A 17,589-nucleotide genomic window follows, 5' to 3' on the forward strand; every position below is an offset into this window, starting at 1 on the left:
TTAACGTAAAGTACTTAGAATTGTCGCAACGCACAGTATAAAAAGTTTCGCCACGCCGTCAACCGTCCTTTCATGAGTTCGACTCAGCGTGGGAGCTAATTAAGTAGGTAGTACTGAGTTTCAAACGTATGATACATTTTATTTCATTTTTGGAACATAGTAAGTTAATCAAAATGACTTTGGTAATGTTTTACATGTTTCCAGCACCGATGTGTTTGGACAGTCATGCTAGACTAGTAACTAGCTTTCAACGCAACTTTAAGCCTAGCTTGGTAGCGAAATGAAGTCAACGTACATCTTTAGATCTCTGACTCCTTTTACAACATATAATAATTTTGCATGTTACAGCTCAGTCCATTGTGCGAATGCTGAAATAGTGCAGCCGGGAAGATGATGCCTATCGGGCACGTGGTTCGTCGCTTGCAAGCGAGACAATCGGTCAAAGCAATCGTTATATAACTTGTGTTGGATCTCTAAGTAGCATTGTGACACACTAACGCTGTAAATACTTGAACTCTACTGCCACACGTTTTCCCATTTTTGTGGATGGTCCTGTTCAGTGGGTTCTTCCCGTGATAGTTGTGGCCATATTACATCAGGTTTTGCTTTCACCTCTGCACTACTGGTTGCTGCAAGGTGCCAATGAGGCCTGATACATTCCATTTATCTATTGATATTTCCTCAAACTGCATTGATGGAATTTGTATCAAAACCTGAACGTGACGTTTTTTTGCAGGATGTGATCGCCTTGCTTGTGCGACTGGTCATCCATTCTGAAATGTGAGGTTGGTCATCAAATTTAACTTATACTTTGGGTGTACGGCAGCGGCCTCCACTATTGACAATATGCTTTAACTGTTTGGCACAGCAGGCGCTATGGTCCTGTTCGGTGGGCCGCCAAGCAATTGCAGTGCAAAGAGCAACTCATTCTTGTGCAACCCACTGCAGTGTATTCTCAGCTGCAGTGTTACTATGGGGGAATGACACTGCTATACGTGTGCCAGTCATTTGTTGGTCTGTTGATGTTTTTGTGTCCTGAAATTCTTATTTCATTGTACAGGCACAAAGGCAAACTCTCAACCAGTAGGGTAAGTTGTTTAAATGACATTTAACCCTTTAAACCTGTTTGTATGATGATTGGCTAGATATGTTCAACTGCTCTGACATGTGAGTGACAATTGCCTTTCTGAACAATATTGTTTTTTTTCCCATTGCGGAATATGTAGGTGTCAAAGCTTTACCCTCATCTTTTTCCTCTTCTACAGGAGTTTGCGCTGGAGCTTGCCCTCTATGATCGTCACATGGGATGCAATAAAACGAGTTTGGTTTTAACAAGGTAAGGGTGTCTAAAAAAAAAAACAATGCATTATTTTGAAACGTAAGACCCTCACATTTAAAGCAACACCAGGTAATTTTTCAACCTTTTATAAAATATTTTCATAATATTTGTGATATGTCGACTAGTTGAACGACACCTCTTTTATATCTTGAGGGGGTCTGCATCGCTTTAACCTGCACTGATTAACTTTGAGGAGGGTGGCAGGAACCCTGCCGCACCAAAAAAAAAAAATGTGCAGACTGCTTTACAGCATATGTCACTTCCCCCTTTCCCCATTCATTATGAGGACTGAAGTCCATGCGAACGCTTATGCGTGAATTCTGCAAAGAGACAAAAGTTTTGTCTGAGGGGGGGGGGGCTACCAGGATATACAGAATAAACAGTGGCCTAGCTTTCGCTGGTGACGCTGGAGTTCTGTTGGGGTGGGGGTTAGCCACATGGTTGCTAACCGCCATATGCTATTGTTTAGCCACAACTGGATTCATTACCTTATTACTATTCAGCCTTCACACAGCCGCTGGAAACAGAAATGCTAAATCCATCTGCAGGCGACCGGAAGATTGAGTTTTGATTGATCATTTTACAACACTGTGCGGGTGTGCGCTGGTCCTCATGGGAAAAGGTCTTTAAGACAAAACACTACCGCGTTTGTCCACCGGAGTCGCTAAATTCGACCAACACTGAAAACATACCAGGTGTTGCTTTAAGTTGCAGTTGCCCCCAAACAAACATGTCATGATAAAGGCAAAAATCCATTTTTAGAGGGGAGAAGTCTGCAGAGGTGGGTAGAGTAGCCAACATTTTTTTACTCGACTAGTTATTCAAAATATTAGTCATCCAAAAAATTGTTTCAATTTCAAGTTTAAAAAAAAAAAAGTTGGAAAATAGTCAAGTAATGAGCAACTGCTTATGTCAGATTTTTATTTTTAATTATGCAGTGGTATATTTTTCTCCGCACAATGTCATTTATGTGAACTGTTATACTGTACTTTCATCATGACCATGCTCGGCCAGAAGAAATTCACAATAATCCTCGAATTCCAACTAGAAACATCTGGAATGAAACATTTCCAGTCGAAAGAGCAGGAGTGCCCTCTAGTGGAGAAAAAAAAATCCTACCATGAAATAAAAATGTAAAAGCGATGTTGAGGAAAGTGTTTTAATGGCGCTTTAAAGGTGCCACGTAATTGAACAAGCAAGCGTGACTTCCGACTGAGTGGTTGTGTGACTTTGCCATGTCCAATTGGTGTCATGCGTCGTGATTATTATGTGCGTGTACGAATGAAGAGCACCGTATGGTATCTGCAGCCAGCTGCTCAATCAGCAGGCCTGTTCAAAAGCCGGTGCGAGAGCAAAGTCGGCACGTGGCATCGTTGGTCGCCGCGCTGTACGTGCGCGGAGTCCTGGTATGACTGCCGATACATTATTTTGCCGTGGAATATTCAAGAGTTCGAATGTCGGAAAAACGAGCGGATGCACTAACCCATTTAGATGGTCTCAAATCTGTTCTCATATGTGTTCCTTAGGTTGCACTGAAGCTGCGCCCTGACTGTTGCTCTCAAACGAGGATGTCCTCACCAAGGTGAATAAACTGAAAAGTGACAGATTTCTCAACTTGCGTCAGTGGAAATGCGTCTAAGATCAATTATTTTCTTGACAATTCTAGAGTATAATGTAAGAACACATTACCTATAAGAGTAAATAACTAAAAGCATTTAAAATAAAAAAGAAAAATCCCTATTGGTTTTGTGCCAATATGTATTTAACTGAGGGAAAGACCCTAATCACTCATGGTGCACAAGTAAAGTCCACGACCGCCTATATAGGTATGTTTGATTTTGGTATCAGATTTTGGAGTTGGACAACATCGGCAGATGTGAAAAAGTCATTATAGGAGAACTCTAGATATATAATTATTAGGGTTGTTCCGATCGTTTTTTTTGCTCCTGAACGTTTTAGTTTGAGTATCTGCCGATCCCGATATTTCCAAATCAGATTGTTTTTTTGTTGTTTTTTTTGCTCCCGATTCAATTCCAATCCTTCCCGATAATTTTTCCCGATCATATACATTTTGGCAATGCATTAAGAGAAAAATGAATAAAACTCGGACAAATTTATACATCCAACACAGTACATAAGTACTGTATTTGTTTATTATGACAATAAATCCTTAAGATGGCATTTATATTAAGATTCTTTCTGTGAGAGGGATCCACGGATAAAGACTTGTATTTCTTAAAGGATAAATGTGACTTTGTATATTGTGACTAAGTATTGCCATCTAGTGTATTTGTTGAGCTTTCAGTAAATGATACTGTAGCCATTTAACTGTTCTGCCCAAATGCATGATGGGAAGTGCAACCATGACTGTGCGTCGTGGCACCAATTGATACATCTTCTCCGCGTTGGGTAATAATATAGGGTGTTAAGAAAAAGATCAACTACTACATTGCTTCCCACGATATTTTTAATCGTCGAGAGAGGGATTGTAAGGCTTTAGCCAATTAAAAAAAGGCTCCAATGACTGCCAAAATTCACTCTACTCATTTTATGCTGCCTTTTAGCTCTCTCTATATATATACAGTGGGGAGAACAAGTATTTGATACACTGCCAATGGGAAAACCCATTGACAGTGTATCAAATACTTGTTTTCCCCACTGTAGGTAAAACGGCGCCATTATAGATTGAACGCGACAATGCGTGGGTAGGTCGTGCAGCGCATGCGTTAATTGCGTTAAATATTTGAACGTGATTAATTTTTAAAAATTACCGCCGTTAACGTGATAAATTTGATAGCCCTACTTTAAGCCAAAACTAAAGACTCTGGATGAGTGTAAGACATTTTTAAATACAATTTAATTAAAAAATATAAATTTATATTTTTTAAAAAAAAGGCATGTCCGATATTTTTTTGCTAATTCCGATACTTCGAAAATGGCGTGATCGGACCCGATCGATCGGGACATCTTTAATAATTATCGTAAACAAAATCTGTCAATTGTATTTAGTCAGCACTTCTGGGTTTCTGCAGCCTGCCGCTTTATCGGCAGGCATGTTCAAATGAAGTGCGAGAGAGAAATCGACACGTGGCATCGTTGGTCTCCTCACTGCCTGTGTTTGGAGTCCTGGTATGACTGTTGAAACAAGCTCATCCTCAAGGAATATGTTGTGAAAAAGCATGTGAACACACGATCCTGTATTTTGCTCTCGCAGGTGACCGATTCGCACGTTCCGGACGTCGCTTTAACACTGCTTTCAAAAACAACTTGTAAGTAGAAAGGGATTTTCTGTTGATATACTATATGTTGGTCATATACCAAGGCTTTCAGGTAGTTCAGTTCCTGATTTGCTGTGGACTTGACCAGAAATGAAAAGAACATCCCAGGGGGCTTCTACAGCAGTCTGCTGAGTTGACCCTTTGGGAACATCTCGGTCGAGTTTTATATTTTGTCATTCTATGTATTTATAAGCTTTCTTCATTGCAGGAACCTCGATGCAAGGGAAGAGGCCTGCAACAAATCGGATTCCTCGACGAATGACCATTTGAAATTTTTTAGTAACTCAGTCGTGCTGTCATTCTTCAGTTGTAATAATTGCTTTTTTCATCCCGATTGTTTACCTGAAATGCAAAAAAATATATTTGAGTGGGAGTAGAATACTTGTCACCTACCGGGAGCGTTCCATTGCACTTCCTCATTGAAATATTGTGGAAAGAAAGCACTTGTCTTTTTGAATAACACTCTTACCATTGATAAACCTTTGTGGTTTTGCTTTTGCCTTGCGAACAAATAAAATGCATTTCTAAATTACTAATCTTGTTTTACTGGCTTGAATAAATAATCTGGTACCGTTATTCACCATCATTAGCCATCTGATGCTGTACTGTTATCTGTCCAGCATGTGACCGTGCATGCTATCATCCATTATCTACCATCTAATCCGGGGTTGGGACGCGGGGGCAGCCCAGACTTCCCTCACCCCAGCCACCTCCGGATCCACAAAACTAAAGTAGTCACGATCGTGGAATCAATAGCGGATCCGGAACTGTAGCGTGAGGGAAGGGGAGGGGGTGTGAAACTGGAAGCTAAGGGGAAACTCGGCGCCAGTCCAGCCTAATGGCGTACCACAAGCAACATGTCACTTTAGCTCCGTAATATTCATGACGTTGGCAATTGTGGCTAGGTGAGTCAACCTCCTTGTTAGAGGCAGGAATTTGAGCACTACTTGGTTTGGTGTGCAAAGGGTTAATGAGTGTGTGTGCTTGAAGTGGGTGTGTCACGGTCACCAAATTAATACCACCTGTGACTACCTGGGAAAGTTTGATTGAGGTAGGAAGAGAGGAGGCAGGGTGCCAATTTTCTGTTGACCGCCCGTTTCATCTAGTATTCCATCCGATCGTATTAGATTCGCCCTATACGCTCATATTTGATTGTTTGGTTCACTTTTAAGGTCTACACGATCACGGTGACGGTGCGCACTTTTGCAATACAGCGTATATAGTAGACGAACGTGTCACCACTTGAGCTTTAGCGGACGGGAAAGTGACAAAAATTAAAGCAGTCATGTGATCAAAGTTTATTATACACGCAATCACATTAAGAAATTAGACAAATGAACGCCATCGGATGACCGTCCCAGCCTCACCCGAGTCATCGTGGATGCAGCGCGTCAGAGCCCCGCTCTCCCCTCTATATGTGAGTAATTGGACACAAAATACTCTTATTTGTCCCTAATAAATGAATAGAAATGGTGTACGAACGAGATGTTTACTGAGCTAAACCTACCAATTCTGTCTGAAAATAATGTCCCTGGTGCCAAATTCACTGGTAAAGATGTGGAAGACCATACAAATGTTTCAGTTAAAGAGATGGCTAGTCTCGAGGGCTGAAAAAGAGCCGAGCTGACCTAAGCTTAGCCTTCGCTTTTTTTATCAACACCTTTTTCTTGTCTGAATTGCCTTACGCCATTGACAATGGCATTCTCCTGGTTCAACAAGCTATCCTTTACTACCATATGCCCAGTCATTCTTATATCCACTTACGTCTCTGACTGTTCTTGGGAGCAATTTACATAGCCATTTTTGTGTAGCGATCGCAAATGCTACTCGTTAACAGCCAACAAACACTTTTTTTTTTTTTCATTAATAACAAATCCTAATTATGTAATTTTACACTTCCCCCTTACTAAAGTTTTTGTTTGCAACAGAAAAAGTAACTGGCAGTCGGATACCACTTTAATATTTTTTCGGGTCATTGTCAGAGAGCATGGCAAAACGCCACGCTAAAAAATGTGTAAAAATTTTAAAATGGCTTACCTCTTCGTCCTCTGTAGGACCATGGCCCCCAACAAAATGTTTACCGCGTATGAATTGTGAATGGCTTCACCTTGTTGGCGTTAAACTGGTCTTTTGACGTCCGCACAAGTTGATCCCTTCACATTTTTTCCTCCCGAGTTTTTGGTTTCGGTAAACGTATGAATAAATCCTTCATATGTGGTAACGTCTAGAGCTGTTTCTACAAGTTCCATAGCAGCAGTGTTTGATCGGCATGTTCTTTTTTTTTTTTTTTTGGAAAGATTACCGGAGAAAACAAGCAGAATTAACATGGATTGTATGCGAGGGTGTGTCTATAATGACGATGGCGACGTCAGTCTAAAAATAGCGTTTGTGCGGTATGCTATTCTTGCTTGTACTCGCATTGCTGCCTCTAGTGTTCAATCATGGTATAGTTGCACGAGGCTTACCGATTGCGCCGGAGGCATGGAAACAAAACTGCCAATTCACAATGAGGGGAAGAAAACAAAAAAATGTGTCACGGAGTCGACAATTTGAAAAGTAGTGGAGTACTAAAAAGTGCAGATATGTGCTGTAAAAAGTACTTTTAAAAAAACTTTGAGAAATTATTTTTCGAACAGATCATGTGACTAGCACCTTAGACGGTCATTAACTTTGCATATAATTTTCAAAAAAATAAATTAAGGGGGCAATTTTATTTTTCAAATGATTTTCTTTGATTGAAGCAACTTTCTTTGGGGATTGAATTATTTTGACACAAATGTCCTACCCATAATATGGTCCTAACGAAAAAAGGATTGCTTCAATCGAAAACCTTTTAAATGAAAAATTGTGTTCAGATGCAACTTTTTCAATCTCAATTTTTTTTTTCCACATCCAAAAACTTTTTTTTTTTTTGATTGAAGTGATTTTTCTTTAAAAAAAAAAATTTTTTTTTTGAAGCAACTTATTTTTTGATTGAATAATAAAGATGAAAATGTCCTAGCCAAAATGTGGCCCAAACACAAATCAACATTACTTCAAACAAAAAAGTTGCCTGGAAAAAAAAAAAAAAAAAATCAATAAATTATTTTTTTTTAATCAAAGAAAAATAGGTTTTATGTGCATTTTTTTGTTTCAAATGTATTTTTGCATTCAAATACATTTTTTTTTAAAAAATTTGAAGCGGCACTCTTTTTGGATTGAATAATAGACACAAATCTACCTCCATATGGCTCCGTCCAGGGGATACTATTTTTGTCTGGGGTAACTACATTGGTACGACACTGGCGGGCGTACCATATTCATTGGATGACGATCTTGGCGTAAAGTATTGTCGAAGCAGCCTGATTTAGAATTCTCAAGAATGATCAGAAACAAAAAACACTCATTTTCAACTTATTCTTGTAATTTTATTGCTGACACTGCATTTCAGGGTCATCAACATGTTGTGCCCCCCCCTCCCCCAAAAGTCAAACTCCGCCTATGTTCAAGGTGTGTCTCAATAACTTATTAAATTAACAAGCATATCCCTTCCATTCTTTGGCTTAAGTATCTATTTAGCAATCTTTATTCTCGGCGCATCCGGTATTAATTTCCTTGCTTCGACATCCAAACAATGATACTCCTCAATCAAAGAGTCAAGACTTGTTACAGCTTCCGAGAATAAACTCTGCTCCATGCCGTCTACTTGCAGGTAATGATGCAAGTGTGCCTTGTTCCTGTAAAGCTTGATGAATTGTTCCCTCAATTCCATGAATGTGGACTTTACAGCAGTGTTGTTAGCCAGGACCAATAATGATTGCGAGTGTCCGACGGGGGGTACGGAGCACAGACTGGTCTTCCAGCCTTCTGGGTTCCATGACACAAAGTGCAACGAAGGCTTTAATCTATCAATATTCCTGCGTAGGTCCGAAACTTGAACGTTTCCTCTAGCCACGAGGGAACAGGCAAGGTAGAGGCTGTGCTTTGGATCCGCTTTGATTAATTGGTGGCTCCTAGAGAAGGCGTTGTTGAAGAGCTGATTCATTCTTTTGCTCGGGGCGCCTACATCTGCCAGTGTGTAGAGGGGACTGAGACTTGGAACCAAGTAGTGCATTTGAGGGAAAGGAACCAGGTTCATGGCGATTTCATTCAGATCCATGTTGAGGGACCCGTCAAAACGGGCAGCGCTGGTAAGATTAAGTAACATGTTAGCAACAATTTCATTCCTGGCATCAAGAGAGTACTCTGACCCGATTAGCCTGTTCATCGTTGGCCGTCTTCTGCCGGCACGGGATGATCGTTGCATGTTCAAAATGTCCTCCAGTGACTGGTTTTCAACCGGCAGGACACAGTCGGCGTTCTCCGTCAGCTCTCTCAAGGCCAGCGCGGTGTTGTAAGGGGATACCACGACATCATCGTTCACAGACGGAAAGACTGGTGTGACTATGCGACACACCTCAGGGAATTCATCCTTGAGGAGACTGAGTACTCTGGTCCCGAGCCCCGAACCTGTACCGCCTCCCGTAGAGTGGATGAGAAAAAAAGATTGCAGACAGTCACACTGTTCGGCCGCCTTCCTCAGCTGCTCCACTATCTTGTCCTTGTAGTTTAAGCCATACATCATGTATCCGACTGCCCAGTTGTTGCCCGCACCTGACATTCCGGTGAGGACCTGAGTGTGGTCAAACACGTCCCTCAAAGAGCCTTTCATCATCTGGCTGATGACACGCTCCTCCATGTCCAAGAGCACTGCTCTAGCTTTCAGCAACTGGACTACTCCATTATTTGAACAGTAGACTCCCTTATTACGGCTGGTTAAATCCACATTATGGAAAAATGCGCCAGTGGCATCGTCATACAGGCGTTTTTTGTTGAAATGGGCATACTCTTGCAAAGCGAGTTCCCAAAAACGACAACCAATCTGGTTTCCACACTGTCCGACTTGAACAACAACAGACTGCGTCATTTTAAACCTTATTTCGTGAGTTAATTCGCTACATTAAGCAGACGCTACTAGCTTAGCGGTGCCGCTCAGTGGTTCGTATCTCTTCTTCTTCGTCTTTTTCCTTCTTCTTCGTTTTTTTTTGGCACTGTTGGCCAACGATAGCCCATATATAAGGCTAGATGTCAGACGCGAGCTTTAAAACAGTGAGGACGAGCGAACGTCATTTGTCGGCCATTTTACGTCGCAGCTACAACGGCTTGTTTTTTTTTTGTTTTATTTGTCATAAGCGTCAAAATTACAATGATCTAACTGTATCCTTTCAAATAATTTCATTCAGCATCAAAATGACAATCATCCTGTTTGTTGTGAAACAAACAGTTGGTAAATCCGTTTAGAATTCAGCCGGTTAAGAATATTTTAGTGAAGAAAATCACTCATGACTTCGAAACATCTAGCCTTACAAATGGTGCATTATATCTATGCTACTGGCAATCTTTGAAGTGAAGCAGTGCCCCTATGTGGCCGCAATAAAAAACGCAAGGCAGCAGTGATCGTTTGTTGATGTTGTTGACCATTTAACATTATAAAACAGTACAGTTTACTTTTTTTTTTTGGTCTTACATTAATTTGTTTTTGCATGCAGTGGCACATTGTATGACTTTACGCCTGTATTTCCGAAGCATTAAAAGGCCAAAAGAGCAGGAAAAAATAAACTAACATCAAGGGCGTAGATTTGGTATCAACATTTGTAGGGACGATATAACAGCATAACCTGCATGTAAACTTTTTTGCCTGGAATGGGACATCAATAAGACCAAACAGATTGGGTGAGCCGGTGTCAGGGCTACATTTCTCACGAATATGAACCTAATTAATTGATATGCTAAATCAGGGGTGCTCATTACGTCGATCACGATCGACCAGTCGATCGCAACGCTAGTGTGGGTAGCTTGCGGCACCCCCTCTCCCACCAAAAAACCCCCCAATTTTCTAATAATATACATTGTTAATTATGATTACGTTGTGTACATGTTGTGTTGTGTGAAAGTGGCTAGAATTTCTTGCCGGAACTCCCCGACATGAAGGTCTCCACGGAGCCAGAAATGTTTTTTTTTTTTTTCTTTCTTTTTTTGGGGGGCGGGGGGGCTCAAACCTCTTAAACTACTGAAATGCAAATAAACCTTTTTAGCACAGTTACTTCTATAACACACACAAAAAATGATTTTCATTCAAAATTGTATCTTTTCAATAATTTGCAAAATAAAAGTTAACATAAACAGCAATAACCCCAACCTCCATCTCCTAATTTATATTTTCCCTCCTTTCATCACATACTAAATGCCAAATCTCAATTTAGCTACTTAAGAACATAGGTTGTATAATTGTATTTTTTTCAATGATTTACAAAATAAAAGTTAACAAAAACAGCAATGACCCCAACCTCCATCTCCTAATTTTTATTTTCTCTCATTTCCTCACATACTCAATGCCAAATCTAAATTTTAACTACTTAAGAATATAAGATGTATAATAAAATTGAAGTTAACGTAAACATTTACTTTTTTTTAATAGTAAAGATAAAATTAACATACATTCAGAAAAATAAGTACAAATGACTTATATTATGCAGAGTAAAATGGAATATACGGTATTTTGAAAATCGCGCAAACACTTTTTTTAAAATCATAAGGAAATGAATAAGTAGTCCAACATAAATGAACAAATTTAAGTCCAAAGTGCACATTGACAGCTAAGATGTTCTGAACCTCCCCGTCAGAGCAAATAAAACTAAATATGATAAATAAACCTCCTCAACTCTTTCGTTGCTCTTAAAGATTTGATCCATTTTATGTTGCATTGTCTTTTTTTGTTGCATCAATTCAACAAACTTTTTTTTTTTTTTGCTGTTCCAGAAAACATGCACATTTTAACTAATCAGAGCTAACTATCTCTGCTGATCACATGTCAGTATGTCAGCCAATTGAACAGATAAATGAGTCCAGGCGTTTTGCTTTGTTGTGTGCATTCACACATTGATGTGACTCATCATCGTCAGACTCAGATAACTGCAACAGCTGGGGAAACCTCCATGCCGTCCGTGGAATAAAATCAATAATAAATATTGGTGGAAAAGAATGACGCTACACAAGCACTTTATTATACTTGTTGTTAACACTTGTGTATGTAAACCTGATGTTGGTAGTTTTCTTCTTGGAGATGAAATGCACGTGGGCAGCTTAGTATTTAAAAAAAAAAAAAAAAATTACATAGCGTTTTGACAGTTGCCGTTATATTTTCTGATGTTGGTAGTTTTCTTCTTGGAGATTAAATGCACGTGGGCAGCTTAGTATTTATAAAAAAAAAAAAAAAAAAAGAATTACATAGCGTTTTGACAGTTGCCGTTATATTTTTGGAATCAAAGCACCATGTACCGGAACAGCATTCTGGCCCTGAATCTTATACCGGAACTGCATTCCTGACCGTTCTGGCACACTTTTACCCCCGCATATGAGGTTATGCAGCACCCCTCTCTAAGCAGCTTCTTGCTCACATTTTTCTAGTTCTATAGTTTCCAGCATAGTTCACTACATTTCTCACAGTTTAATTAACGTTAAATGTAGAAAACACAAACAGAAGGACACTTCTCTTTAAGCAGCTTCCTCCTCGAGGTTTGCAGGTAAGCAAGTTCACACAGTTTAATGTCATGCTAACTCTGATGCAGGTCGGACTTTCAGTAGCAAAATTAGTGGTGTGTTCCACACCTCCACAACATTGGTGTCTTTTTAAATCACTTAAAGTGGCTGCTGGCCGAAAAAAAAACTTCTAATATCCCTCCTCTTCGAAGGGGGTGGAGGAGGTGGCATGCTTTTTGACATGTATTTCTGTTGGGGTTGTGCGAGTGTGTGTGTGTGTGTGTGTGTCTGGGGTGGGTCAAGTCATCAGCCAATGAAACGTGCGTTGGGGGGGGGTGCCACATTCAGCAAGTGAAATGGGGTAAATGTGCATTTGAAATAGTTCACTTACTAATGGTAGGGTCAATTCTATCCTTACAACATATGGGAAGACAATCTAAATGACCTATGTACCATATTTTTCAGACTATAAGTCGTAGCTGAGTGTAAGTCGCACAAGCCCAAAAATCCGCAATGAAGAGAAAACAAAAACATATAAGTCGCACCGGAGTATAATTAGCATTTTTTGTGGAAATTTACTTGATAAAATCCAACACATAGAACAGATATGTCATCTTGAAAGGCAATTTAATATAAAAATACAATAGAGAACAACATGCTGAATGAACGTTGCCGGTATGTTAATGTGACATAGCTATTTAGAGTTATTCCGATAACTATAGCATAAAGAACATGCTAACAAGTTTACCAAACCATCAGTGTCACTCCAAAACACCAAAATAACATTTGGAATGATATAATAATGTGTTAATAATTTCACACATAAATTGCTCCAGAGTATAGATCACACCCCTAGCCAAACTATGAAAAAAAACTGTGACTTATAGTCCAAAAAATACGGTAACTGAACTCATTATATCATGCATATAAGGTTGCTGAAAATTTGGTAGGGATAATTTGAGCATCCTGAAAAGTTGCTAGTGTTATGTCCCTAGCGTCCCTATGCAAACCTACACCATTGACTGACATACTTCCCACAATACTCTCTCGTTTATTGTGTACTAAACGATAACACGCTGTCTGATGTAGCACATTCTCTGATAAAAGAAAAAAAAAACAACAACAACACATTTCTGCGGTGGCACATTTTTCAAATACTGGATGACTCCCTGTGGTTTTTGTTCAGAATTCTTGACCGAGCATATCAGGGTCACGCCGTCTTTTAGCGACGATAACACTCAGGAGGCAACATGTGAGTCCGGTTGTCAAGGCAACCGGAGGAAGGGAGGTTTTGTGTGTATGTGTCCATGTGTGTGTGTGTGTTTGTTGACAGATTACTGCAGTGACCCAGATTGAGATTAAGTTCTGTCCTTCTATTTTTTTTTAACGGGTGTATCACAATGTTGGACAGATTAGCAGTGAGACACACTGATGCCACAAAAGCGGATTTGATATAATGTCTTCATTTCACTTCATTTAATTTGGAAGAAGTCAAATGTTTAATAAATCATTCCTAAAATCATTCTAATTCTAAATATTACGGCTCAAACAACATGTCCACGATTTTTTTGTGAATAAATAGCTAACTGAATACATCAGTTTCATCTGAAGCATGTTTCAATATAATGAAAAAGAAAAAAAAAATGACCGAAATCATAGGCACTGTTGCCTTTAATGACTTTGAAATCACAATGTTCCTGAATAAGTAATTCATTGATTACGCCAAGAAAATTGTTGCAATACAAGTAATTACACACGTAAGCATGGTATAAACTACAAAACTAAAAACCTCCTCGATTTAGGTGTCAAATCACAGTTTGTTTGCATGTTTGTGTGTGTGTGTTTTGACGGGATTAACCCCCGTCTCAGGTCTGTGAGTCAACAGTCGCGCAAACTGGCCCAGAATACTGTAATCTGTCACAGCGATGCATTGTGGGAAGGATCGTCTATACACCACCGTATGTTGTGACAGCTTCAAAACAATGTCTGATTATAATTACAAGAAAGTGAATCATAATGGCAAAAAAAGACATTTTTGGCTGTGTTGCAACCCAAAATTTGAGCCATCGTACAAATACTGACAATATAAATTAAGGTGAAGACCTTGAAATTGGATTATTTTCTTACCTTTTTCATCAAGGAAAATGAAATCTTAAAAAATGTTGGTGTATTTCTTTACCATTTTTATATTCAGAGCAAGTTTTCTACGCCCCTATAGGTAATCAAACATTCACAACCTGTCCACGAAGGGGCGCTGCTGCTGCTGCTGTTGTTATGATTCTCGCGTCGCCTGGTCGGTCACGTCTCGCTCGTCGTCCTCATACGTAGCCGCGCCCACCACCACGAAAGAGGCAACACCCTGCACAGTCAACACGTTAGTCACCAGCAGCATGTGGTAAGTTATTGTGTCATCATGAAAACAACCTGTATTTAAATCATTAGTCACGAGTTAGTATTTGTTATCTTACATTTATTTGAATCATTATGGCAATAATCAGGTATGCACACAAAAAGTAGTTAAGTAAATACAAACTCCAAATCCAGGGCAGGCCAGAAAAACCAAATGATTTATAAATATTTTTCAATATGGTATGGCTTTTCATTAATTCATTCATTCATTCATTCGTTCATTCATTCATTCATTCAGAGACACTTTTCCTCACAAAGGTCGCGGGGGTGCTGGAGCCTGGCAAACTATTACGACAACATGAATCGGTCTATTTTATTTCTCGTGAATATATTTCCTTTAAAAATTGGATTCCCAGATTACGTTCCACAAAAGCGAAGAAATTTAAGAAATAGTTAAAACAACTGGCTTTCTGGAATACTCCACAGATAAACAGGTCAAATTAAAACATGCGAGTGTCAACCTTGGTGTATAAAAGACTCAGGCAGCAAAGCAACCCCAAAACATCAGGAAACCTCTGCCATGTTTGACTATGGGGACCATGTTTCTTTGAAAGCATTGTTTTTTTCGCTGTAAACTCCATTTCCCAAAAAGCTCTACTTTTGTCTCATCTGAGCAGAGAACATTCTTCCAAAACGTTTTGTGCTTTCTCAGGTAAGTCCAGCCTGGCTTTTTTTATGTCTCTGGGTCAGAAGTGGGGTCTTCCTGGGTATCCTACCATAGAGTCCCTTTTCATTTAGACGTCGATGGGTAATACGGGTTGACACTGTTGTACCCTCGGGCTGCGGGACAGCTTGAATTTGTTTGGATGTTAGCCGAGGTTCTTTATCAGCACAATCATTGGTTGAAATCTCTCGTCAATTTGTCATTTCCGTCCACATCTAGGGAGGTTAGCCACAGTGCCAGAAGCTTTGCACTTATTGACAACACTGTGCACGGTAGACACAGGAAACTTCAGGTCTTTGGAGATGAACTTCCTCACAATTTTGCTTCTCAACTCCCCAGGCAGTTCTTTGGTCTTCTTTCTTTTCTCCATGCTCAATGTGGTACACACAAGGACACGGTACAGGGGATGAGTCAACTTGAATCCATTTGAACTGTCTGCAAGTGTGATTTAGTGATTGCCAACACCTGTTATGTGCCACAGGTAAGTAACAGGGGCTGTTAATGACACGAATTAGAGAAGCATTACATGATTTTTCAAAGGGTGCCAACACTTTTGTCCGGCCCATTCTTGGAGTTTTGTGTAAAATGTCTTTTTCTTCCATTCTCTTTGCTGTTTTTTCATTGCAAGCAAAAAAGATGAAAATATTTCTACCAAAGCATTTGTAATTGCAATCATTTTCTTGGAGAAATTGAGCATTATCTGACAGAATTGCAGGGGTGCCAATACTTTTGGCCAGCAGTGTGTGAAACTCCACGCCAACACGTATATTTAAAATAGATAAACGAACCAACAAAAGTCCTTTTGATTTTCATTTTACGGCCTAAGTGTCCCTTTGAAACTGTCAATTGCTCTCCATCGTCCTTTTATTGATGACTCTTGAGATAAACGGCGTGATCCTGAGTCACTGACCTTTGATTTACAACGCATGGTTTCATATGACCTGCTTTTGTGTTAATTGTTGACCGCTGTAAAAAGTTCATACGTAGAAAGCGTGACCATTGTTAACACTCCGGTTCCATGTTCCTAAAACAAGCCGTCAGTGATTAGCCTTTGGTTGTTAATCAACTGCTAGAACGAACATTTGACTTTGACCGCTGTTGTCGCTGGCGAACCAAAACATCCCCTCCTCCAAAATAAGTCAACCTGTTGATCCGAGGCTCATGACATCATTTTTCTTATCACGGCGTCTTCCCGCTGCGTGTCACAGGACATGGAACAAATCCTGGAAGAGGCCCACCGTTGAGATTGTCATTTCTCACGGGGAAAAATGAATACAAATGTCTGGAAAAATTCTCAGTATCACAAGAAAAAGGCCACAAGTTGTTCAAAAATGTCTAAACGCAGCCATGCCGTTTTGCTTGGCAGGATTCCAGAACGATGAAAGAAGAGCAAGAAACACAAACAAAGCATATTAATCCAACGATGCGTCTTAATTTCCATAATGCCCGAACTGCTGTAACGGTAATGTCAGCATTTATTAACGCAGTTTATATGAGTTAGTTATAACTATAGCTTATTACCAAAAAGTCAGAATCCAAGCAAGGATTCACTGTATAACCATCACCACGTCGTTATTGGCTGAATCTACCCTAAACAGCGCCATCTTCTGATTCTCTTTGGGCACTTCAAAACTTGCCCATACTTTATATTTACAAGATTTCACACAAAACCGCCGGCCTTAATCACAAGTCCGATTTTTTCATGTTTTTCCGACGTGAGTGAGGCATTAACTTGACAGCCAGAATGGGAGAAGTCGCATAAAAGTGGATCGTTTCAAATCCGATCTGGGTCGCTTTCGTTTGTGGTTAAAATACGATCCGGGCCATATTTTTCAGAACGTGGCTGCGGTCTGTACTGTCATGTCTCACAAATTGGAATTCATTTTTATTTTATTTTATAATTATACAGTGGTATTGAAAAGTATGTGATTCCATTGGAATTTCTTACATTTCTGCATAAAATCACCATCAAATGTGATCGGATCTTTGTAAAAAAAAATCACACAGATAAAAAAACAGTGTCTGCTTGAACTAAAACCACCCAAACATTTATCGGTTTTCCTATTTCAATGAGGATAGCATGTAAACAATGACAGAAGAGGAACCAAAACTTACCTTTTTAAAAAAAGCTTACCATGGCTAATTTTATCCATCTTATTGTATCTGATTTCATCTGTTTCTATTTTTGCTTTTACTCTTTTATTCTTAGTATTTTTATTTTCTTACATGGTAATGTGCACTTTGAGATTTGTTTTTCAAATGTAAAGTGCGTTATAAATAAAAATGTATTATTATTATTATTATTAAATAAGTAGTACCGTATTTTTCGGACTATAAGTCGC

General features: G+C 39.4%; 1 protein-coding gene, 1 long non-coding RNA gene and 1 other non-coding gene across 6 annotated transcripts; 2 read left to right on the forward strand and 1 right to left on the reverse strand.

Annotated features, from left to right (window-relative positions):
• Positions 1 to 19: 19 nt before the first annotated feature.
• On the forward strand, positions 20 to 5,149 carry LOC130910603 (uncharacterized). 4 transcript variants are annotated; one of them, XR_009061880.1, is made up of 7 exons: positions 20 to 103; positions 737 to 785; positions 1,061 to 1,088; positions 1,266 to 1,336; positions 2,866 to 2,921; positions 4,554 to 4,608; positions 4,826 to 5,149. It is a non-coding gene; the product is annotated as an uncharacterized LOC130910603 (long non-coding RNA). The 4 variants fall into 4 exon arrangements; XR_009061883.1 differs by having other exon boundaries at positions 77 to 107; positions 869 to 1,088; XR_009061881.1 differs by having other exon boundaries at positions 77 to 107.
• Positions 2,627 to 2,765, forward strand: LOC130911048 (small nucleolar RNA SNORA8). The gene has a single exon (XR_009061952.1). It is a non-coding gene; the product is annotated as a small nucleolar RNA SNORA8 (small nucleolar RNA).
• A 2,929-nt stretch (positions 5,150 to 8,078) lies between the features above and the next one.
• Positions 8,079 to 9,646, reverse strand: tube1 (tubulin, epsilon 1). The gene has a single exon (XM_057828238.1). The coding sequence runs from the start codon at positions 9,560 to 9,562 to the stop codon at positions 8,168 to 8,170; it is 1,395 nt and encodes a 464-aa protein (XP_057684221.1). The 5' UTR covers positions 9,563 to 9,646; the 3' UTR covers positions 8,079 to 8,167.
• Between the last annotated feature and the right edge of the window lie 7,943 nt (positions 9,647 to 17,589).

This window comes from Corythoichthys intestinalis, chromosome 22, assembly GCF_030265065.1.
Source record: "Corythoichthys intestinalis isolate RoL2023-P3 chromosome 22, ASM3026506v1, whole genome shotgun sequence".
Taxonomy (NCBI): Eukaryota; Metazoa; Chordata; class Actinopteri; order Syngnathiformes; family Syngnathidae; genus Corythoichthys; species Corythoichthys intestinalis.